At 50.0% G+C, this 15,998-nt stretch overlaps 5 protein-coding genes across 5 annotated transcripts; all 5 read right to left on the bottom strand.

Annotated features, from left to right (window-relative positions):
* Positions 1 to 613: 613 nt before the first annotated feature.
* Positions 614 to 1,939, bottom strand: TB927.1.1920 (hypothetical protein, conserved; the record flags this gene model as incomplete). The annotated part of the gene is made up of 1 exon (XM_001218893.1): positions 614 to 1,939. One exon carries the CDS (start codon positions 1,937 to 1,939, stop codon positions 614 to 616), a length of 1,326 nt encoding a protein of 441 aa, XP_001218894.1.
* Positions 1,940 to 2,555: 616 nt separating this feature from the next.
* Positions 2,556 to 6,332, bottom strand: TB927.1.1910 (hypothetical protein, conserved; the record flags this gene model as incomplete). The annotated part of the gene is made up of 1 exon (XM_001218892.1): positions 2,556 to 6,332. One exon carries the CDS (start codon positions 6,330 to 6,332, stop codon positions 2,556 to 2,558), a length of 3,777 nt encoding a protein of 1,258 aa, XP_001218893.1.
* Positions 6,333 to 6,389: 57 nt separating this feature from the next.
* On the bottom strand, positions 6,390 to 6,692 carry TB927.1.1900 (hypothetical protein, unlikely; the record flags this gene model as incomplete). Its single annotated transcript, XM_001218891.1, has 1 exon — positions 6,390 to 6,692. One exon carries the CDS (start codon positions 6,690 to 6,692, stop codon positions 6,390 to 6,392), a length of 303 nt encoding a protein of 100 aa, XP_001218892.1.
* Positions 6,693 to 7,589: 897 nt separating this feature from the next.
* On the bottom strand, positions 7,590 to 11,114 carry TB927.1.1890 (hypothetical protein, conserved; the record flags this gene model as incomplete). Its single annotated transcript, XM_001218890.1, has 1 exon — positions 7,590 to 11,114. One exon carries the CDS (start codon positions 11,112 to 11,114, stop codon positions 7,590 to 7,592), a length of 3,525 nt encoding a protein of 1,174 aa, XP_001218891.1.
* A 497-nt stretch (positions 11,115 to 11,611) lies between these two features.
* Positions 11,612 to 15,943, bottom strand: TB927.1.1880 (hypothetical protein, conserved; the record flags this gene model as incomplete). Its single annotated transcript, XM_001218889.1, has 1 exon — positions 11,612 to 15,943. One exon carries the CDS (start codon positions 15,941 to 15,943, stop codon positions 11,612 to 11,614), a length of 4,332 nt encoding a protein of 1,443 aa, XP_001218890.1.
* Positions 15,944 to 15,998: the final 55 nt, after the last annotated feature.

The raw sequence follows: 15,998 nt of genomic DNA, 5'->3' as shown, positions 1-15,998 counted from the left end.
AACTTCGCATATGAATATTTTGAGACGATGAAGCCGACACAGAAATAAATAAAACAAAAAACAATCGGTGAATACTTTCTCCCATGCTCTTCTCTAGAGTTTTTTTTTCACAACAATGTTAATGATAGTGACGGTAGCAAAGAAAAGGAGTGGCTGTAGTGAAACGATCCTTACCATATGATCACTTATATTCATGTAGAGGAGTGTACATGTATACACCAACTTGCTTACGGTTTCATACCGTTTTTTTCTATTTGAGGCCAGCTTCGCTAACGCTGTCAGGGAAATTGGGAAACGCTAGTGGACACTACGGCGGAGAATGGTATTGCTTCCATTCGATTCCCTGATAATGTAAACCCCCCCCCCCATGTCCGTCACAGTTACCCAAAACAATATACGAGAAAAAAATCTATAACCCTACAAAATACATACACATATACACCTGCTTATATGCTCTTACCCACAATATTTCGTAGCTGCATACGCGTATCACAATGTTGTATATAGGGGAGCCACCGCTACCGGTACCGTCCCCCTCCCTGCCCCATGAGTTCGTAAAACTTGTGTGCTTGAACAATGACGTATGTGAGCCAAAGGCGAGTTCGACTCATATCTAACGCTTTTCACGCGATCCACCGAAACAACCACACGAGACTTTTTCCTTCTTGACGACAGTACTTTCCTTCTCCTTCAGTTCGTCTTTATGTGGACTTGTTTTGGGTGAGGCCGCCTTACCACTTCCATTCCTCTGCTCTGCGCTCCTTCCCGCTGTTTCCTTTTGGCTGCACCTGCTTCCACTTCCAGTTAAACCCGGGCTTTTGCTATGCGGGTTGCAGCTGTCGTTGTCATCACTACCAGCACTTCCTGCCTTCTTTATGTGGGTGATCGCATTTTTAGGTGAATCAAAGGGATCATTCGCCCTTATTTTCTCTTCACCGAAAGGCGACTGACACTGGCGTCTTCCCTTGTGCCGTTTTTTGTGGTCATATGGGCAGTTGTCTTGCACAATTACCTTTCCAGCATCCCGGCAAACACGGGACCCTGATAAGGCAACTCTTTTTTTTCTTTCCGATAGCTTTGTACTTGATAGATAAGTGCCCTCACAAAACGAACGACCGTCCAGAGCCGCATGGGCTTCCATCATGGCGTAGTCCGGCTCGCGGCCCCTCCACTGCTGGTTATATGTGTGGGAGAAACAAGACTCCACGGAAACGGACTCATCCCAACCGTTGGTGCGGCAATGGTTTCTACTTGCCCACCTTCCCCTTCCCGTATTGTAATAGTTCTGAAACAACCCCTTCTGGGTTTCTGCACCACCACCGCCGCGTCTCCGCGTATTATTATAGTCTACGGATTCTATAGCCGCGCACCTACCGGATTTTCGTTTTTCTAGTGGCGATAACATATCTAACCCTTGTGATATCCGCTCCCCCGCTCTAGACATGCCACATAATATATTACCCAACAGCCGCCCGTCACGGTGCTCATCGATGATGTGAATGCGAGGTGAGTCCTCCCCTTCCTCTTCATCCTCTTCGTACCATTCCTCATCTTCCTCATCGTGATAATTCCGTGTGCTGCGGTCGTATGAGTCGTCACACGTCCGACCGCCGCTGGTTGCATACGCCATGTGGCATGTTCCGTGTTTCGTGATTGCCTTCATTCTATTTACACCTCTCTCTATTTCCCGATCAACTGCAAATGGACAGCCGTTGGCATCCATCGTACAAAAAACGCCATCTTTTGTGGTGTCACTGGTGATGGTGATGCCACGCGGTGTGTTACCGTTAACAGTGTGAACTTCGTCCTTTATGAGGTTAATAACGCAGCTACTGCCGCCACTGTTGGGTGGCAGTGAGCCACTCAGTATCGTGCTGTTCCATTCACCGCAAAATGGTGCTGTATGATTGAAGTTATTCTGGAGCGTACATCCCTTCATCGCCTTTTTTCCCTCCTTTCTTACTTGGAACAGAGTAAGGGAAATTTTCTTGAATGTATTTTTGTAGTTGTGGTCAAATGTAAGGACGACCAGCAGCTTCGAGAGAAGAGGGAGGAGAGGAGAGAAAAGACGGTAAAAATTGTTAATTTACACGTAAATCCAAACACCATTAACCTTCTGCTGCATGATACAGGACTAGTGCAGATGCACACACACACACACAGTAAGATGTGCAGTAGTACTGACACAGCACGAAAGAGGCCACTTACGTGGAGCCATGTCTTTCTCATTTAATTCATACACTTTTTTCCGCTCCTTTCTTTTCCCTTTTTTTTTCCACGTCAAGCATTAGCTTTCCCTGCGTAACACGAGAGGCAGCTAACTTCTTCCTCCAGTCGCTAGACGTAAAGCAAGTATATATGCATATACGAACACACATATTGATATATTCGTACATAACACCGTTGTGGTGTTGGTGGGGACTGCATCGCCAACTAGGGCCATCGGTAGTTCCACCGAAAAAAAAAAAAAGAAACACACCAACAATAAAAAAGAAGAGATGACATATTAATGAAGTCGTAGAGCTCCGCTCATCAGCAAACTGCAGCACCTGACATCAAACATCTCCGGTATCAGATTGACGAACAACTGTCAATTTTGCTAGCCTTTGGACATCCATTGTTTCAGTACGCAGGGACGTCAAAGCCGCCATCCACGCATCCGCCAAAACATCCCAACACAACGATCCGATAAAGTCCGACCCCATATGAAGTGTAAATTCTGCTTCACGCCCCACGCAACTCACGGAGGCCGGAGTGTCGCTTTCCTCCTCGTTGGCGGCAGCATTTAACGAATTGAACGAAAGAGTTAAGTCCTCACCGTTACCACGAGTAGCACCTAACTGCGGACTGAAGAGGGAGTCCTCCTCGTTGTCGTAACAGAAGCGCATGCAAAGTTTCGCAGTAACACCTACGTCTGCCAAAAGTTTTTGAATCAGTGCAAAATTGAGAATTTCACCACTTGTTAGCAGCGCGTCTGGTTGCGTTCCCGTGATAAACTGTGTTGCGGCGAGTTCGACAGCTACGGTGTGCCTGCGGGCGTCAGCAGCAGCAACAGTGAAAGGAGGAATACTGGGAAGGAAATGCTTCCACTTAAACGACTGACCCAGCAGACCACTGTCACTTAGGGATTCCCTACGACCACAATCTTCGTCGTTACACTCACTGCTAACAGCCAGAACCGGGTCCGCTTGCCAAAGGTCTTGTGTTACCCTTACCGAAGAGTCGAGCGACCGCTGTCTTGATGCTTTCGCCTGCTGCGTCGACTGGCCCTGTACTTTGGAAACATTCGGTAGTTCTAATATGGATCCAACGCACTTCATTACCCACCGCAATACCTCCGTTGACGGAGTTTGCGTTTGCAGCTTTCTCTCACCTTTTCCCACTGGCGTGTGCTGATCTGCACACCGCTTACTAATTTGCTCTTGCATCACCCACACAGGCAGCCGTAAAACACGCTCAGCGCGCTCCTTCATTTGGGCCAGCTCATCACCGGAGGCATCATTACTCATCACTTGGGGATGAGCCACATCCTCATCAGAACAGTATAGGTAACTATTGTTGCATTCCCCGTTACCACTCCTGACGTTATCCCTACTAACCAAACGCCCGAACCACATGTGCTGCTGCTGGACAACTTCAGCGGCAACCCCAAGAAGCACAAAACGGGTACGGACAGCTAATTCATCAAGAGGGTAAACGGCATCGAATCTGTGTGCATTGTGCGTTCCTGATCCAGAGGAAACCACATAACTCACCACATGACGAATATTAGGGTAAGCATGCCGCAAACGTACAGCGCTTTCGTGCGCAGCTAGAAGTAATGACATCACATCCGTTATACTCGCATCTCTGTCGCCACTATCGATGCGAGTTGAACTGAGCGTCACGCCCCGCTGCTCATCTATGCCGAGTACGTCTTCCATGGCGAAGGGATAAGCTGGGTTGACCTCTGTAGCGAGGGTGGCCAGCACGCGAAGTACGGCAGGAGGACTCATCGCCAGTTGCGGATGCACTTCCGCGGCCTTCGTGAAGGCGTTGGCAATGCTACCACTCATCCATCGTTCTCGCAGAAGTTCATTCCGTGGGAAAAGACGATCGGCATAGCAACGGAGAGTGGCGAAAGCGGCGAGCAGAGTAGATGGTGTCGCATAAGTTACAGCTTCCTCACTAGTACAATCTATTTCGTTACTAACATACGGTCCGAACTGCAGAAGTTTACCGTTATTTGTTTCCGTTGCACGACGGCGCCAGTGACGGGAGGGTGAGGAGAAGACGAAACCACATCGCCTTATCACTCCTTGGATTTCATCATTGCTCACCGCTGCAGAGCTAGCTTCTGACAAGTGAGTGGAGCAAACAAAACCTGAAGGACAGAGGTTTATGCATCGCTTTAATGCCATAGAAGTTTCCAAGTACGCTTTTATTTCCACGGCACTCGCAAGATCATGCATGACCGGTGCCACTAAAGAGTACACTGTATCCCAACAAACTGCGAGGACGTGCCTGCTCCCCACCAGGCTACCCGCTGCCGGATGTGAAGCAATACACGACAGCAAACGCAATCTAACCGATGACACAACGAAAGCAAGGTCACGAGCAGCCCATTTGAAGAGTGCCTCAGGAGGCAGACGTGCCGCGAGACCCTCTGCAGTGCTTGCCGTGTGAAAGCAACCATAACCAACGTAACCATCCCCACCTGTACTATTCCCCCCTCCACTACCTAAACCCATCTCGTTACACCACGACGGGGCGCACCAGTGGCGCCCACGGTCTGAGAAAAATGAAATTCCACAGTCAGTCCGACCAAGATCACGGAGCTTTGCGAACACTGGAAGGGAGGCTCCAGAAGACCCCACTGTTGCCGGCTCGCCATCATTCTGCTGCTGTTTCGACTTCCTCAGGGGTGTCAACATCTCTGCATCAAGCCACCGCGCTCCCCCCGCACACGGTTTGTACAAGAAATAAAAGCAGCGCTGGAAGAGCATGAGAGTCGCCTTGAGTTCCGTTCGCTGCAGGAAAGATCGAAGCAGCATGATGACACTAGACCGTTCCCATTCGTCGGCGCCACCATCAGCATCTGAGTCTCTACCCCCGTTGGTACCTTTCTGCAACAACATTTCTTCCTTTTCAAGATCTGCGGGGTCCGTGAGTGCGCTATCAAAGTCTGAGAACAAAGGTTCCCATGTACCATTCAGTGAAGTATCCGAGTGCACTAGGGAAGCCTTTTCGAACGACCATTCATCAACGTTCGTCCACTGGGCGTTGCGAAGCACGAAGGGCCAACTTGGTAGTCCTACATCTACTGCACTACACAACTTTCCTTCACTCCACGTACCACTAACTACCACTCCTGCTTTGCAATTGTACAAGGTACCCGTACCACACCGACGGTTGTTTTCAAATCTACCAATGTATACCATACTCCCAAAGCCGTTTGGGTCAAATTCCACGCCAAAACCATGCTGTCTGCCAGACTTCCACTCACCACAGTAGCGTACGCCTCCCTGGTAACACATCTCTCCTATACCATCCGGCATAAACTGCACGTGTTGCGACCAAGCCAGCCCCGCTGTGAGGGAGCATTGTGCCTTCCCGGCAACAGTCGTCATGGTAAGCATACCAATATACTGATGATTAGCCGTCGATGCAGTTGCCGCTTTCCCAGCGCGTGTCAGCCCGCTTCTCAGTAGTGTTCCCAAACTGGCAGTAGAATCGGAACTGCCACCGCTCCTACCGGAGTTACTCCCAGCACTATCGCCGCACGACGCTGCCTGTGACGAGGCCGGGTAATACAGCACACAGTAGTTTCTTTTCAACATGGGTTTGCCATCCTCCCAACAGCAGTCTAACTTCACGCACTGGGGGTAGATGGTGAGGCTACCACCGCCCCATTTCTTGCCAGAGTTGAATGAACCCGAGTACACGCAAAGGGCAAGCAGCACAGCATCACGCAGTGTGTTCACCTCCCCGAACTCACGGACTAGCAATTCGTATGGTAATCCCACGGACCCTGAGGGATCCGTGAAGGAAATATCTGGGGCTGTAGCATACAACACCCACAGTAAAGTCCCCTTCCCGTGGGGGATCAGAGCGCCTCTACTCCCTTCCCCTCCGCGCATCATTTCTCCTGTGTAAAAATGCTGTTGGCATAACGGATGGAGGTTCAAATCAATACCGGCACAGCTTTTAAGCTGCTGTTGTTGTTGATGTGTTATGGTGCTGCTTTGCGCCGTGTTGAAGTCTATGGGATAAGCGGCCACTCGTCGCACCGCATCCGCCGTTGTTCTACTCGTTTTCTCACTCGGTAGTTGGTCCTGAGAGGATGGTAACATAAAGGTTACTTTCACTCGGGGGCGATACGTATAGGAAAGGGGGGTCTCCTTTCCCTTTCAGGGTGCGTGTGGAATAAATCCTGACTTAGGGGGGGGGGGAACTGAGGCTAACGTACGTGACAAATTGAAATGGTTAACGATGTGGTTTACACTGCCGTAGTCACAACTACCTTTTCCTTTTTGTTCACAGCTATTCCACCACACACAAATGCTGACGATCACCACCGCCGTACAAGGGGTTGATGGACGCGCAATCGTGTTGCGGTTATGCCTTTTTTCTTTGTTTTCGTTTGTATCGTTCCGCACGCCCGTGACCGACAAAGGATGCGACCTCCCGTTACCGAAGTAAGAGATCGACATATAAAATGAAAAAAAAAGCAACAAGGAGAGTAGAAGGGGCTGTTACGTGTGTGTACGTGAAAAACAGAGCTAATAGCGTGACGCAGTGGAGAGTTTTCAGAGGAAAAAATACGAAAAACAAAATAAAACGAAGTGGTGCGAGAAAAAAGTTTCCGGAATACGAGGGACAACAGGCAAGCAGAGTTGAAAACAAGGGAAGGGGCGAAATCCTGTTCACCAGTTTCTGTAATGTATTGAATGGCAAAGGAAGGTGAAGTGGAAAGGATAGAAATTGTATCTAGTGTATATTGCGTCTACTTATCTGTATACTTCCACTCGTACCAATATAAAACAAACAAAGGAGGGTTGCTGTTGCTTCTCCTATGTGTTGTCATAACTGCCTTATTTTTTTTCGTTCCCACGTCCTTCGTCAGCCCCTGGTCGGCACCGTTTCGCCCTTCAACTTACGGCACCCTTTGTTTCCGTTTTGTTTCATTTCACCCTTCTATCCGCTTCTTTTCTCATTGTCCATATTGTTGTTGTTGTTGTTCTCATTGTCTCAGCGCCTAAGCGGCAAACAGGCGTCGGTTGTGAAGTAACAAGAACACTATTTTATGTTCCCGCATATCTCCCTCTTTTCTTCCCCCTGCTTTTAAACGGTTTTGAAGATTTTCTTAAAGATTAGCATCAGGCTGCGCCCATTTTTTTGTTATCGGATAATAAAGGGTCCGCATGTGTGAACGAATGGAAAGAAATGTGTGTGTGGAGAGAGGGAACCGAATGAAAGGTACCCTGAGAGGACAACATACACGCGAATGATACAACAGCACAGCAAATAGCGATAAGCGAAAGTTATATTAATAATAGTAGTAATATTCGACGCAACAAACAAACGAGTACGCAAATGTGACACCTAATCTAATCTATATGTAAAACAACAGTAGACTGCTGAAGCAGACAGCTGAACCCGATAACGTCCATGTACGATTTCTCACTGCAACCTGCCACGAAAAGCTTCGCTGCTTCCTTTTTCTTTGTGCGGCGCCACCATGAGCCGAAGGCATTCATGCGATCGTTAGTCGTGATGCAGTTCCGTGCGTGCTCAGGTGAAGGAAGACCATTTAGCAGTGTTCGAAAACCGAAGAGATCGCGCATATCAACAGAGGGCATGAAGGAGGCGTCGCATTCGCCACAGGGACATTGCGAGCTGAGAATAATGTTGCTTCCACGAGCTTCACATGGGGGCACATCCGCGCCCCCATCATCTGTAACGTCACCTGTGGTACCGCCTGGCCCCGGGGCGGAAAACTGCGTAACCGCTGGTGTTGTCGAATGTATCGCTACAGAGGCTGCCTCCTCACTATATTGAAAATGGTTCCATTCCCAGCAGGATGCAATTGTAGAGCGGACGGCGTTGGGAGATTCGCGTAACATGCGGCCGAGCCGCGCATCCCATTCGCTCCTAGAAACCTCAGTGTCGTCTGTATCTGGATGTATCTTAGACGTTGGTGGCCCCTCGATGATTGTTAGTGGGAGAGATGTGATGTCATCAGTAAATGTGGAGCAGTTCATTGGCCAGAACTCACGCAAGAGCAGATACTGCAGACGATTAAGCCACCTCCGAACATCCGTCTGGTCATTCAATGTGTGGCACTGTTCGATATCCTCGACATTTCCGTAAACCTCCTCTCGTAGTGCATCAGCAAGGCTTTCAAACATCGCCACGTCATTCACAACAACCGTTGTGAACGAGATCAGCTTCTCCTTCTTAGGCTTTGTCTCTCCTTCGGTAGAGTTTGCCTTTCTTTTCCCCCTCCGTCGCCTTCGTGACTTTTTCTTGGGCGGGCAAGGCACCGTGTCCTCGCGCAGCGATAGTAATCCGCGCTCCGCAGCAGCAACAACAACCATCTGTGCGAACAGTTCACTACGTGACATTGGGCCGATGCGCGTGAATGGTGTCCGCCTCCCAAAGTATTGCTCTGCTTGAACTGCACTCATGGGAATCATTTGGACAGGGTCGTTACCCGCCGCAACCACTTTTGTAGGGCGCCCGGTTGAACCCCCTATGGTGGTGGAAGGGGGGGAAGAGGCTGTGAGGACGATCGGAACTTTACTGCGCTGAGCCAAATCCTTCACCGCCGTGTAGAAAGTCCGCATGCTCTCGTCACCGAGAATAACGTCTACATCTTCAATCAATAATATGGTGCGCGTCGTTTCATCCAAGGTAGCGTTTGGCGTTGTCGTGGACGGCTGGGCTGCACTCGCTGCCGCCTCTTTTTCCTTTTCACGTGCACGGTTGTCATTCTCAGTCGATACCGCAATTTCCACAATCCCTTCTGTGTGGACATCCACCACATTTTCCGGAACATTTTTCTTGAAAAAAGCTGCCACCGCTTTAGCAGAAATAGCATTTCCCTTTTTATTCTTCACCGGTGTCGATTTGGCAGCTGATTTTCTTAACTCGGCCTCGTTCGCTTGTTCCGTCTTCAGTTTTTTTAATTCCTCCTCAATTGACATCAACGGCTTGCAACTCGCCAAACCACTGAGTCTGTGACTGCGTGTCAGTTCCGATAAAAGTCGGTCAATATTTTTCGGGCATCGCCGCACCGCAGTATTCATTTCCACCACACGATAACCGAGCACGGCCGCTGCTAGATAAACAATGGCCGTTTTCCCCACTCCACACGGCCCATATATCATAGCAATACTGGTCACGTCGTCTTCGACGTCATGCTTCCACATATTGCCCTTGTCGTCTACCCGAATGTTGTCAGACAGTAACACGTTCAACGCGGTCATATTATTTTCCTCCTCGTCACGTGCAAAATAACCGCGACGCCGCTCCAGCACACGACGCCTCTTTTCTTGCTTTGCGCGCTCCTTCGCCATCTTGCGAGCGAGACGCATACTACGCATTCTGTTTCCGTGCTCGTCATACATAATTTGGTCACTCAAGAGTCCACGATCCGCCTTGCGGCACAACTCTGGAGGGAGTCCCGGGTGGGCCATGTGATCCATTGCTAAACCACTTTCAAGGGTACTATTGACGCATCCACTGGCCAATGTGTCGGCTACATGTAGCCAAGTGTCGTAGTAACGTTGGAGAGATGTCCGCTGCTCTTTTTGTTGCTGCTGCGCTTCTTGAGAAGCATCACTGCAACTACTACTGCTACTACTACTCGAACTGCTGCTGCTGCTGCTGCTGCTGCTGCTGCTAGAACTACTACTGCTCGAGCTGCTACTGCTGCTGGACGAACTGCTGCTGGAGCTTCTGCTTTCAACGCTCGCATTTGCCGTGCTACCTACTCCTACCACTCCGCCTCTTGCCCCTTGCTTACGCCCCTTCAGATCCACCTCGTTGGAAGCTGGAAACCCCGTTGAAGAGATTGCTCTTTTCTTGGACTCCGTTTCCGTCGTAGTGTTTCTCTTTCTCTTCAAGTTTCTTCTCCCATTGGGGGCCCGTTCGGCGGCCTCAGCTGCCGAGGATGATCGCTGCCATGTTCGAATCCACCTCAGGAGCCGTGTAACACCGTCGGCGAATGATGTTGTATGGAATAGTGGAGGTGGATACTTTGCATAAAGCATATGACTAGAATCACGACCCTCACCACATGGGTGGTTTGGCTGAGTTGGCGGCTCCGCGCGTCCGTGCTGATGTCTTTTTTCTGTGTTTGGGAACTCCGTGTTAGACGAGATTGGATCAACGCTGATGTTAGAGTTGTCGTCGCTGTTAGAGCGCCATTCGATAAGCTGTTGAGCATATTGCACTGCATCCCTCACCAGTTGGGGTGTCTCCCTCACCCGCGTCACGTTTAGCATGTGATTTTCGTTCAACTGCACCTGCTGGCGGCGCCTGCACTTCAGCGAGTGGATGCTATCAACCATACGTGGAAATGCCCCTGAACGAGGTGCCACTTCCTTGCTGTTCAATTTACTGTTATATGCACGCCACCCACCGTCCTCTTTCTCCTCATCCACCCTTCGCAGTTGTTGCCGAAGCTCATCCTCCCGTCTGTAACACTTCATCACGGCATCACACAACAGCTGTGCCAGCTCGTAGGTCGGCGTTGTGCTAGAGGTGCCTGCTGTCGCATTGTTCGGAGTCTGAAAACTCTGCGTGGATGAGGTGCATGGCCCTAGGTGATCTGACAAGGTTTCCGAGACGTGCACATGAGGGGCGGAAACTGTGCATGGATCGCTGGACGTCAATGTGGTGCTTGGGGTAGGAGTGGCCTGTGACACATGGGGTGCCACTAGGAAGTTTCTCGGAGTAAATCCCACGCTTTCTTCCTCTTTACCTTGTTCTTCACTACTCCCTTCCTGCCGACGTGCAAGGAAGGGTGAAGGCATGTCTGCCGGTGGCGGGGGTGGTACGGCTAACGCAAAGCCATCAGCATAAAATTCAGGTAAACCCACCGAATACAGGAGTTTGGGCGACGGCATCCTTCTATGTGTCTATATCTGTATATATATATATATATATATACGTGCTGTTTGTGTTCGCCCCACTCCACTCGCGCACAGCGTTACAAGGGTTAGAAAACATAAAGCAAGTATATTGGACGTAGAACAATGATAGGACAGGAAAAAACAAAGCTAAGGGAAGCGTAATCGTTTGGTAGCTTAGTCTCAGTTGAGGAAAAATACATGCTCTTCACGCCAAACTGTAGAGTTGGCGGACGTCCGCGCGTGGGAAGAAAGTTGTTCGGCTTTGTTTGCACAGAAACTTAAAACACGCTCTGTATGAAAAGCAACTAAAAAACCCCTATTTCCCTTGTTTTCTCCTTTTCCTAAGTCAATGAGATTGGGGCCATAACGACGGAAGAAAGTGTATATGGTCATTCAAATGCACCCTTGATGTAGATGAAGGAACTTACCAGGTAGAGTTGTCTCGGTGGACGCCGATAACTCTACAGACAAACCACGTCTACGCAAACAGTTCACTCTTTCATCATAATAGGCACGCCGCATAGGGGGCACTCATTGCTTATCGAAAGCCACTCCTCGATGTGCTGCACATGCCCACCGTGGCCACAGCAACGCAGCCACATATACATCCCCTCCACTTCTTCCTCACATATCATACAAGTCATGAGGGAGTTACTGGTACAACTCCTACAAACAGCATTACGATATGTGACGGGCCCACAAATTGAAGGCTCGTTTCCGGCGTATGAAGCAGCACTCGTTGGTTTCATCCTTTCTGAAGCTATAACTTCACTGCCGACAACACTTCCCAGCGTGTCTTTTCCATCAAGCGCAGAAAGAGAGCTTGACGAAGAACGCATGCTTGACAGTGGTGTCGAATCGCCGCTGGAATCACACGTTTCTGTGCATTCATCACTACTGTGATCAGTTTTTGCCTGCCTGTCGTCTTCCCCTCCACTCCTTCCAAGCGATAACTGTTCCGACAAACTTGACGGTAGATATCCTAGTTTCTCTCTCATCGTGTGATGTGGCACGATCTCGGTTTTCCTACACACTCCACAATACAAATACGTAAATAGCTTCTGCGCAATTTCTTCTGACCGCGGTAAACCTGAGTTGGAGTCTCCTAATACATGGGGAACAACTAGCAACAACTCGTTAATAGGGACGTATAACTTCATTGCATACAGGCGTGATGCATACTGCTCCACCCATTGGAGTGCTCGCAACCGCCAACGTTGTGGGGAGCATCCACCAACCTCAGAAGTTGTGACTGCAGACTGGCTTGATTTCCTGTTGTGGCCTTCTCTCGCATTAGCGTTAGCACTGGGAAGAAATGGACAGGGGTGGCTAAGCATGGACCCGTGTCGTTGCTCCCACCATAAACAGAACAGAAGGTACAGTACTGTACAGAACTGGACGTCACCAGTTAGTGATGCGTAGTCTAAAAGTAAAGCCACGTGTGAAGCGATGTATGGCACGTTGTGGTTACGCCATATTTCCTTGGCGGATGCCCATAAAGACCCACGAATATCGGCTGACTGCCCTGCAAAACTGTTGAGGTCGTTGCACAGTCCTCTTTCCTCTGTTTCACAACTACTATTCGCTATTCCCTCCCTTGAGTAGGCGCCAACTTTTAGACGCATAGTACGTTCGTGAATAAAACAAACTTTTGCGTTGTGTGCCATAAGTCTCGCAAAGCGTCTGTCTACGTGGCGTTTGTTGGCTAAATATTGGCCCTCTTTACGCTCTTCGTATTCTGTATTATCCGTTGAGCATCTGACGGAATAGCGGTCGCTTATCATCTTTCGGGCAACATCATACCCAACATCCCACTCCCTAGCATAGCGTACAAACGCGTCGTGCTCTGACAGGCGCTCGACATAAGTAAGATTGGGCATGTCGGAGGAGATGATGTGATGTTCAATCACTGGATTCACATGTGACTTCACTCCCAGTAGTAGTGGTTGTGCTAAAGAATGCTTTGGTAAGCCAGTTGGTGACGCCACAGCGGACGAACGGGGGCTGGTGCTTCGACCACTGGCACCGTATTCTCTGAAGGAGTACGGTACCCCCCGCGTATATGGCAAATCACTGAGTGGGGAGTTCAAGACTTCACTACTCTTGCAACTGCCAGGAGCGACACCAGCGTTTGGTAACATGCACCGGCTGTAGTCGCTTCCTGATCCCATAAGTGAAAGGGGGCTTATAATGGAGGCGCTGTTCGGACACAGTACTGCAGGGAGCACTAACTCAAGTATGTCCGCACAGGGTATTTTGGGTGTAGAGGGAGACATAGCGGGCATCTGCTGACGTTCTTGCCTCAAAAATGCGTTGTGACTCGGTCGCATCCCAACTGTCCGCGCGTTCCCATCTGGGCTCTTTTCATAACATATATCAGCGCAGCCGTTGTGGGATGTCGAATTACTTCGCCGCGGCGGAGCCGTGATGACATGACTTGCGGTTGTTCGATGAGGTTCTTCCTGTTGCTTTTCTCGGTCAGGTGCTAATTCTAGCACATCTCCACTTGAGGCCGCTGGAGCACTGGTAGTAGGGAGGTTATCTCTCGGCGTGCTCGTTGTTTGTGCCTGCAAAGCAAGGGAGATCAGAAATGGGAATAGCGACTCGTGCCGCCTTCCCGCTGCCGACGCGACGCCGGCGGTTGCTACTCCCGGGGTCTCTGCCCCGAGAACGAACGGACTGCGCGAACGATCAACAGATGACCCCGAGTTCGGTAATAACGGTCGCGTATGGCTGTGGCGAAATGTTGCGTTTATTTGAGACGACTGGCTTCGGTCTGCTGGTGTTTGTGCGACGGGGGCTATACGAGTAGTACCCCTAAGACCACGTGACACCGCTCCCAGTCCTGTACTTGAGGAGGTGCCTGATATTGGAAACGAAGCGGCACTGGATGAAGTGATTCCGTCTCCGCTGATGCTGCTGCCCCACTCCGCGCCGTATTCTAACAACATTAGTTCCAGTATTTTACCCTTGTCTGCACGTATCGCATTGGCATAGTACTCGCGCAGCGCTGAAGAAGAGTTGCGTACAACCAAACATTGACCAAAAAAATCTGGCACTATAGCAGCGGTGGGAAGTACGGCCGCAAGGCTGAATGTACCCGGATCCACCATCTTGTTGATGGTAGTGTCGCTACTTGGGTCACTAGTGGTAGTCGTCTCACTCGCGCAACGAAATAGCGTCTCATTGCTTTCTGTCGCCTCATCAAATAGTGAGATAAGCTCCACTTCCCCATCTTTAAACACGCATACCAGCGTCAACGCGTTTACCCAAACACAATCCGTCGGCTCCCGTAAGGTGCGCTCACGTTGTGACACATTCCGCCTGTTAGATATACTTTTGATGGAAAAGATTGGACAAAAGACGTTGGATGCATCCCATACACTGACCTCTTGACCATTAATCGATGTCGTGGCAAACCACAACTGCGAGGATATTTTGTCAATTATTGCCTCTGCAGAGTCGACGGTGACATCCACTGCTGTTCCCTGAGATCCCTTCACAGCAGGGCGCCAGCGAAGTCTATTAAGAGGGTCAACAGTGTCGATGGGTGGAAGGATATTCTGCTCCGTCACAGGCCACGCGGAGTTGGCTCCTGTGGAATGGAAAGTGGTAGCGCCACTGTCAACACTTGCGGGAGCGGGTAGTTTCAACACTCCCACTGGGCGCATTTCATCCATCACACGAAAGAACTGCACTCGAGAATCCGTCTTCGCTTTCGTTTTTCGACAGCATACGGCAAGTAAATCACAGTAAACGGGGTGGAATGAGGCGGCAAAACACGGTCCCATCGTCGTCACGCAGCGTGGAACCTCTACATGACGGCGATCATATATCATAACCTTTCCCGCGTTGGTCAGCTGCACCGCTACGACAATGAGATTAGGGTTAGAAGGGGAAAAGGCGACGCTCCGCGTCGTGGAACGCTCGTCATGAGCTGGTGGCCTTAGGATGAGGCGCGGCATGTGAACATGATCATCAACGACTGGGATATGCCATAGCTCGAAATGAGTCGCATCAGCTGCCAGAGCCAACGTGTATGCGTTGTGTGGGTCCCAGGCGATGCGCTCCACGTGGTTGTGACCGGTCGGGATAATCACTTCAACCATACCACGCCCCTCACGGTCACGCTTCGCATGGAAAGTAGGATGCGGTACCTCTGGTGCTGACCCACCGAAGATGGGCGTGCAGGTGGCATTCAAAGCATTTACCACCGCTGTACTTGACAGAGAACTCCCCGCCTCCATGGAAGAGATAAGACATCGATCTGAAGCCTTGTGGATCCACTGTTTGGTTACGCGTCTGTTAGATTTGACAGAGATAGTGTCGAACAATATCGTGATGTTACGATTTCGCTGCACAAAGGCAAGCACATCTTCACCTGTATCCGGGTACCAAGCAACTGCTTCCACCTTTGAAATATTACAAAACGTACCACACTGCCGGAGTCCCATGTGACCGGAGGAATGAGGCAGATGTGATGACTGGAAAGCTTCACTCTCCGCACCTCCTCTCTTTCCGCTATCACTACGCGTTGGAGTGAAAGACTGGTTCCCCTCTGCCAGTTGCTTCACTTCCAAAATATGAACAACTTTCGTGCACCCAATAGCTAGGAGGTGACGTCCCGGTTGGAAATCAATACATGTCAGTCCCTCATTGAGCGTAATTTTGCTTTTTAGTGCATCCGCCGTTGGTTGCACTTTCATACTGTTCACCTTATGCGTAACTGCGGCTGTTGGCGCCAACGCCAGTGACGAAGCGGGTTGTTTTGTGAAGGCGTTGAGGCAAACAGGCCTTTGATGACACATGTGGGATTCATTCATTTGCGCTGCTCCGTAGTTACCTCCTCTTTTTCCCGCAGTTGGCCGTCGTAAATTT

The sequence above is a fragment of the Trypanosoma brucei genome, chromosome 1 (assembly GCF_000002445.2).
Source record: "Trypanosoma brucei brucei TREU927 chromosome 1, complete sequence".
Classification (NCBI taxonomy): domain Eukaryota; phylum Euglenozoa; class Kinetoplastea; order Trypanosomatida; family Trypanosomatidae; genus Trypanosoma; species Trypanosoma brucei.
The sequence above is the reverse complement of the archived record's forward strand: the minus strand, read 5'-3'. Positions and strand labels throughout refer to the sequence as shown.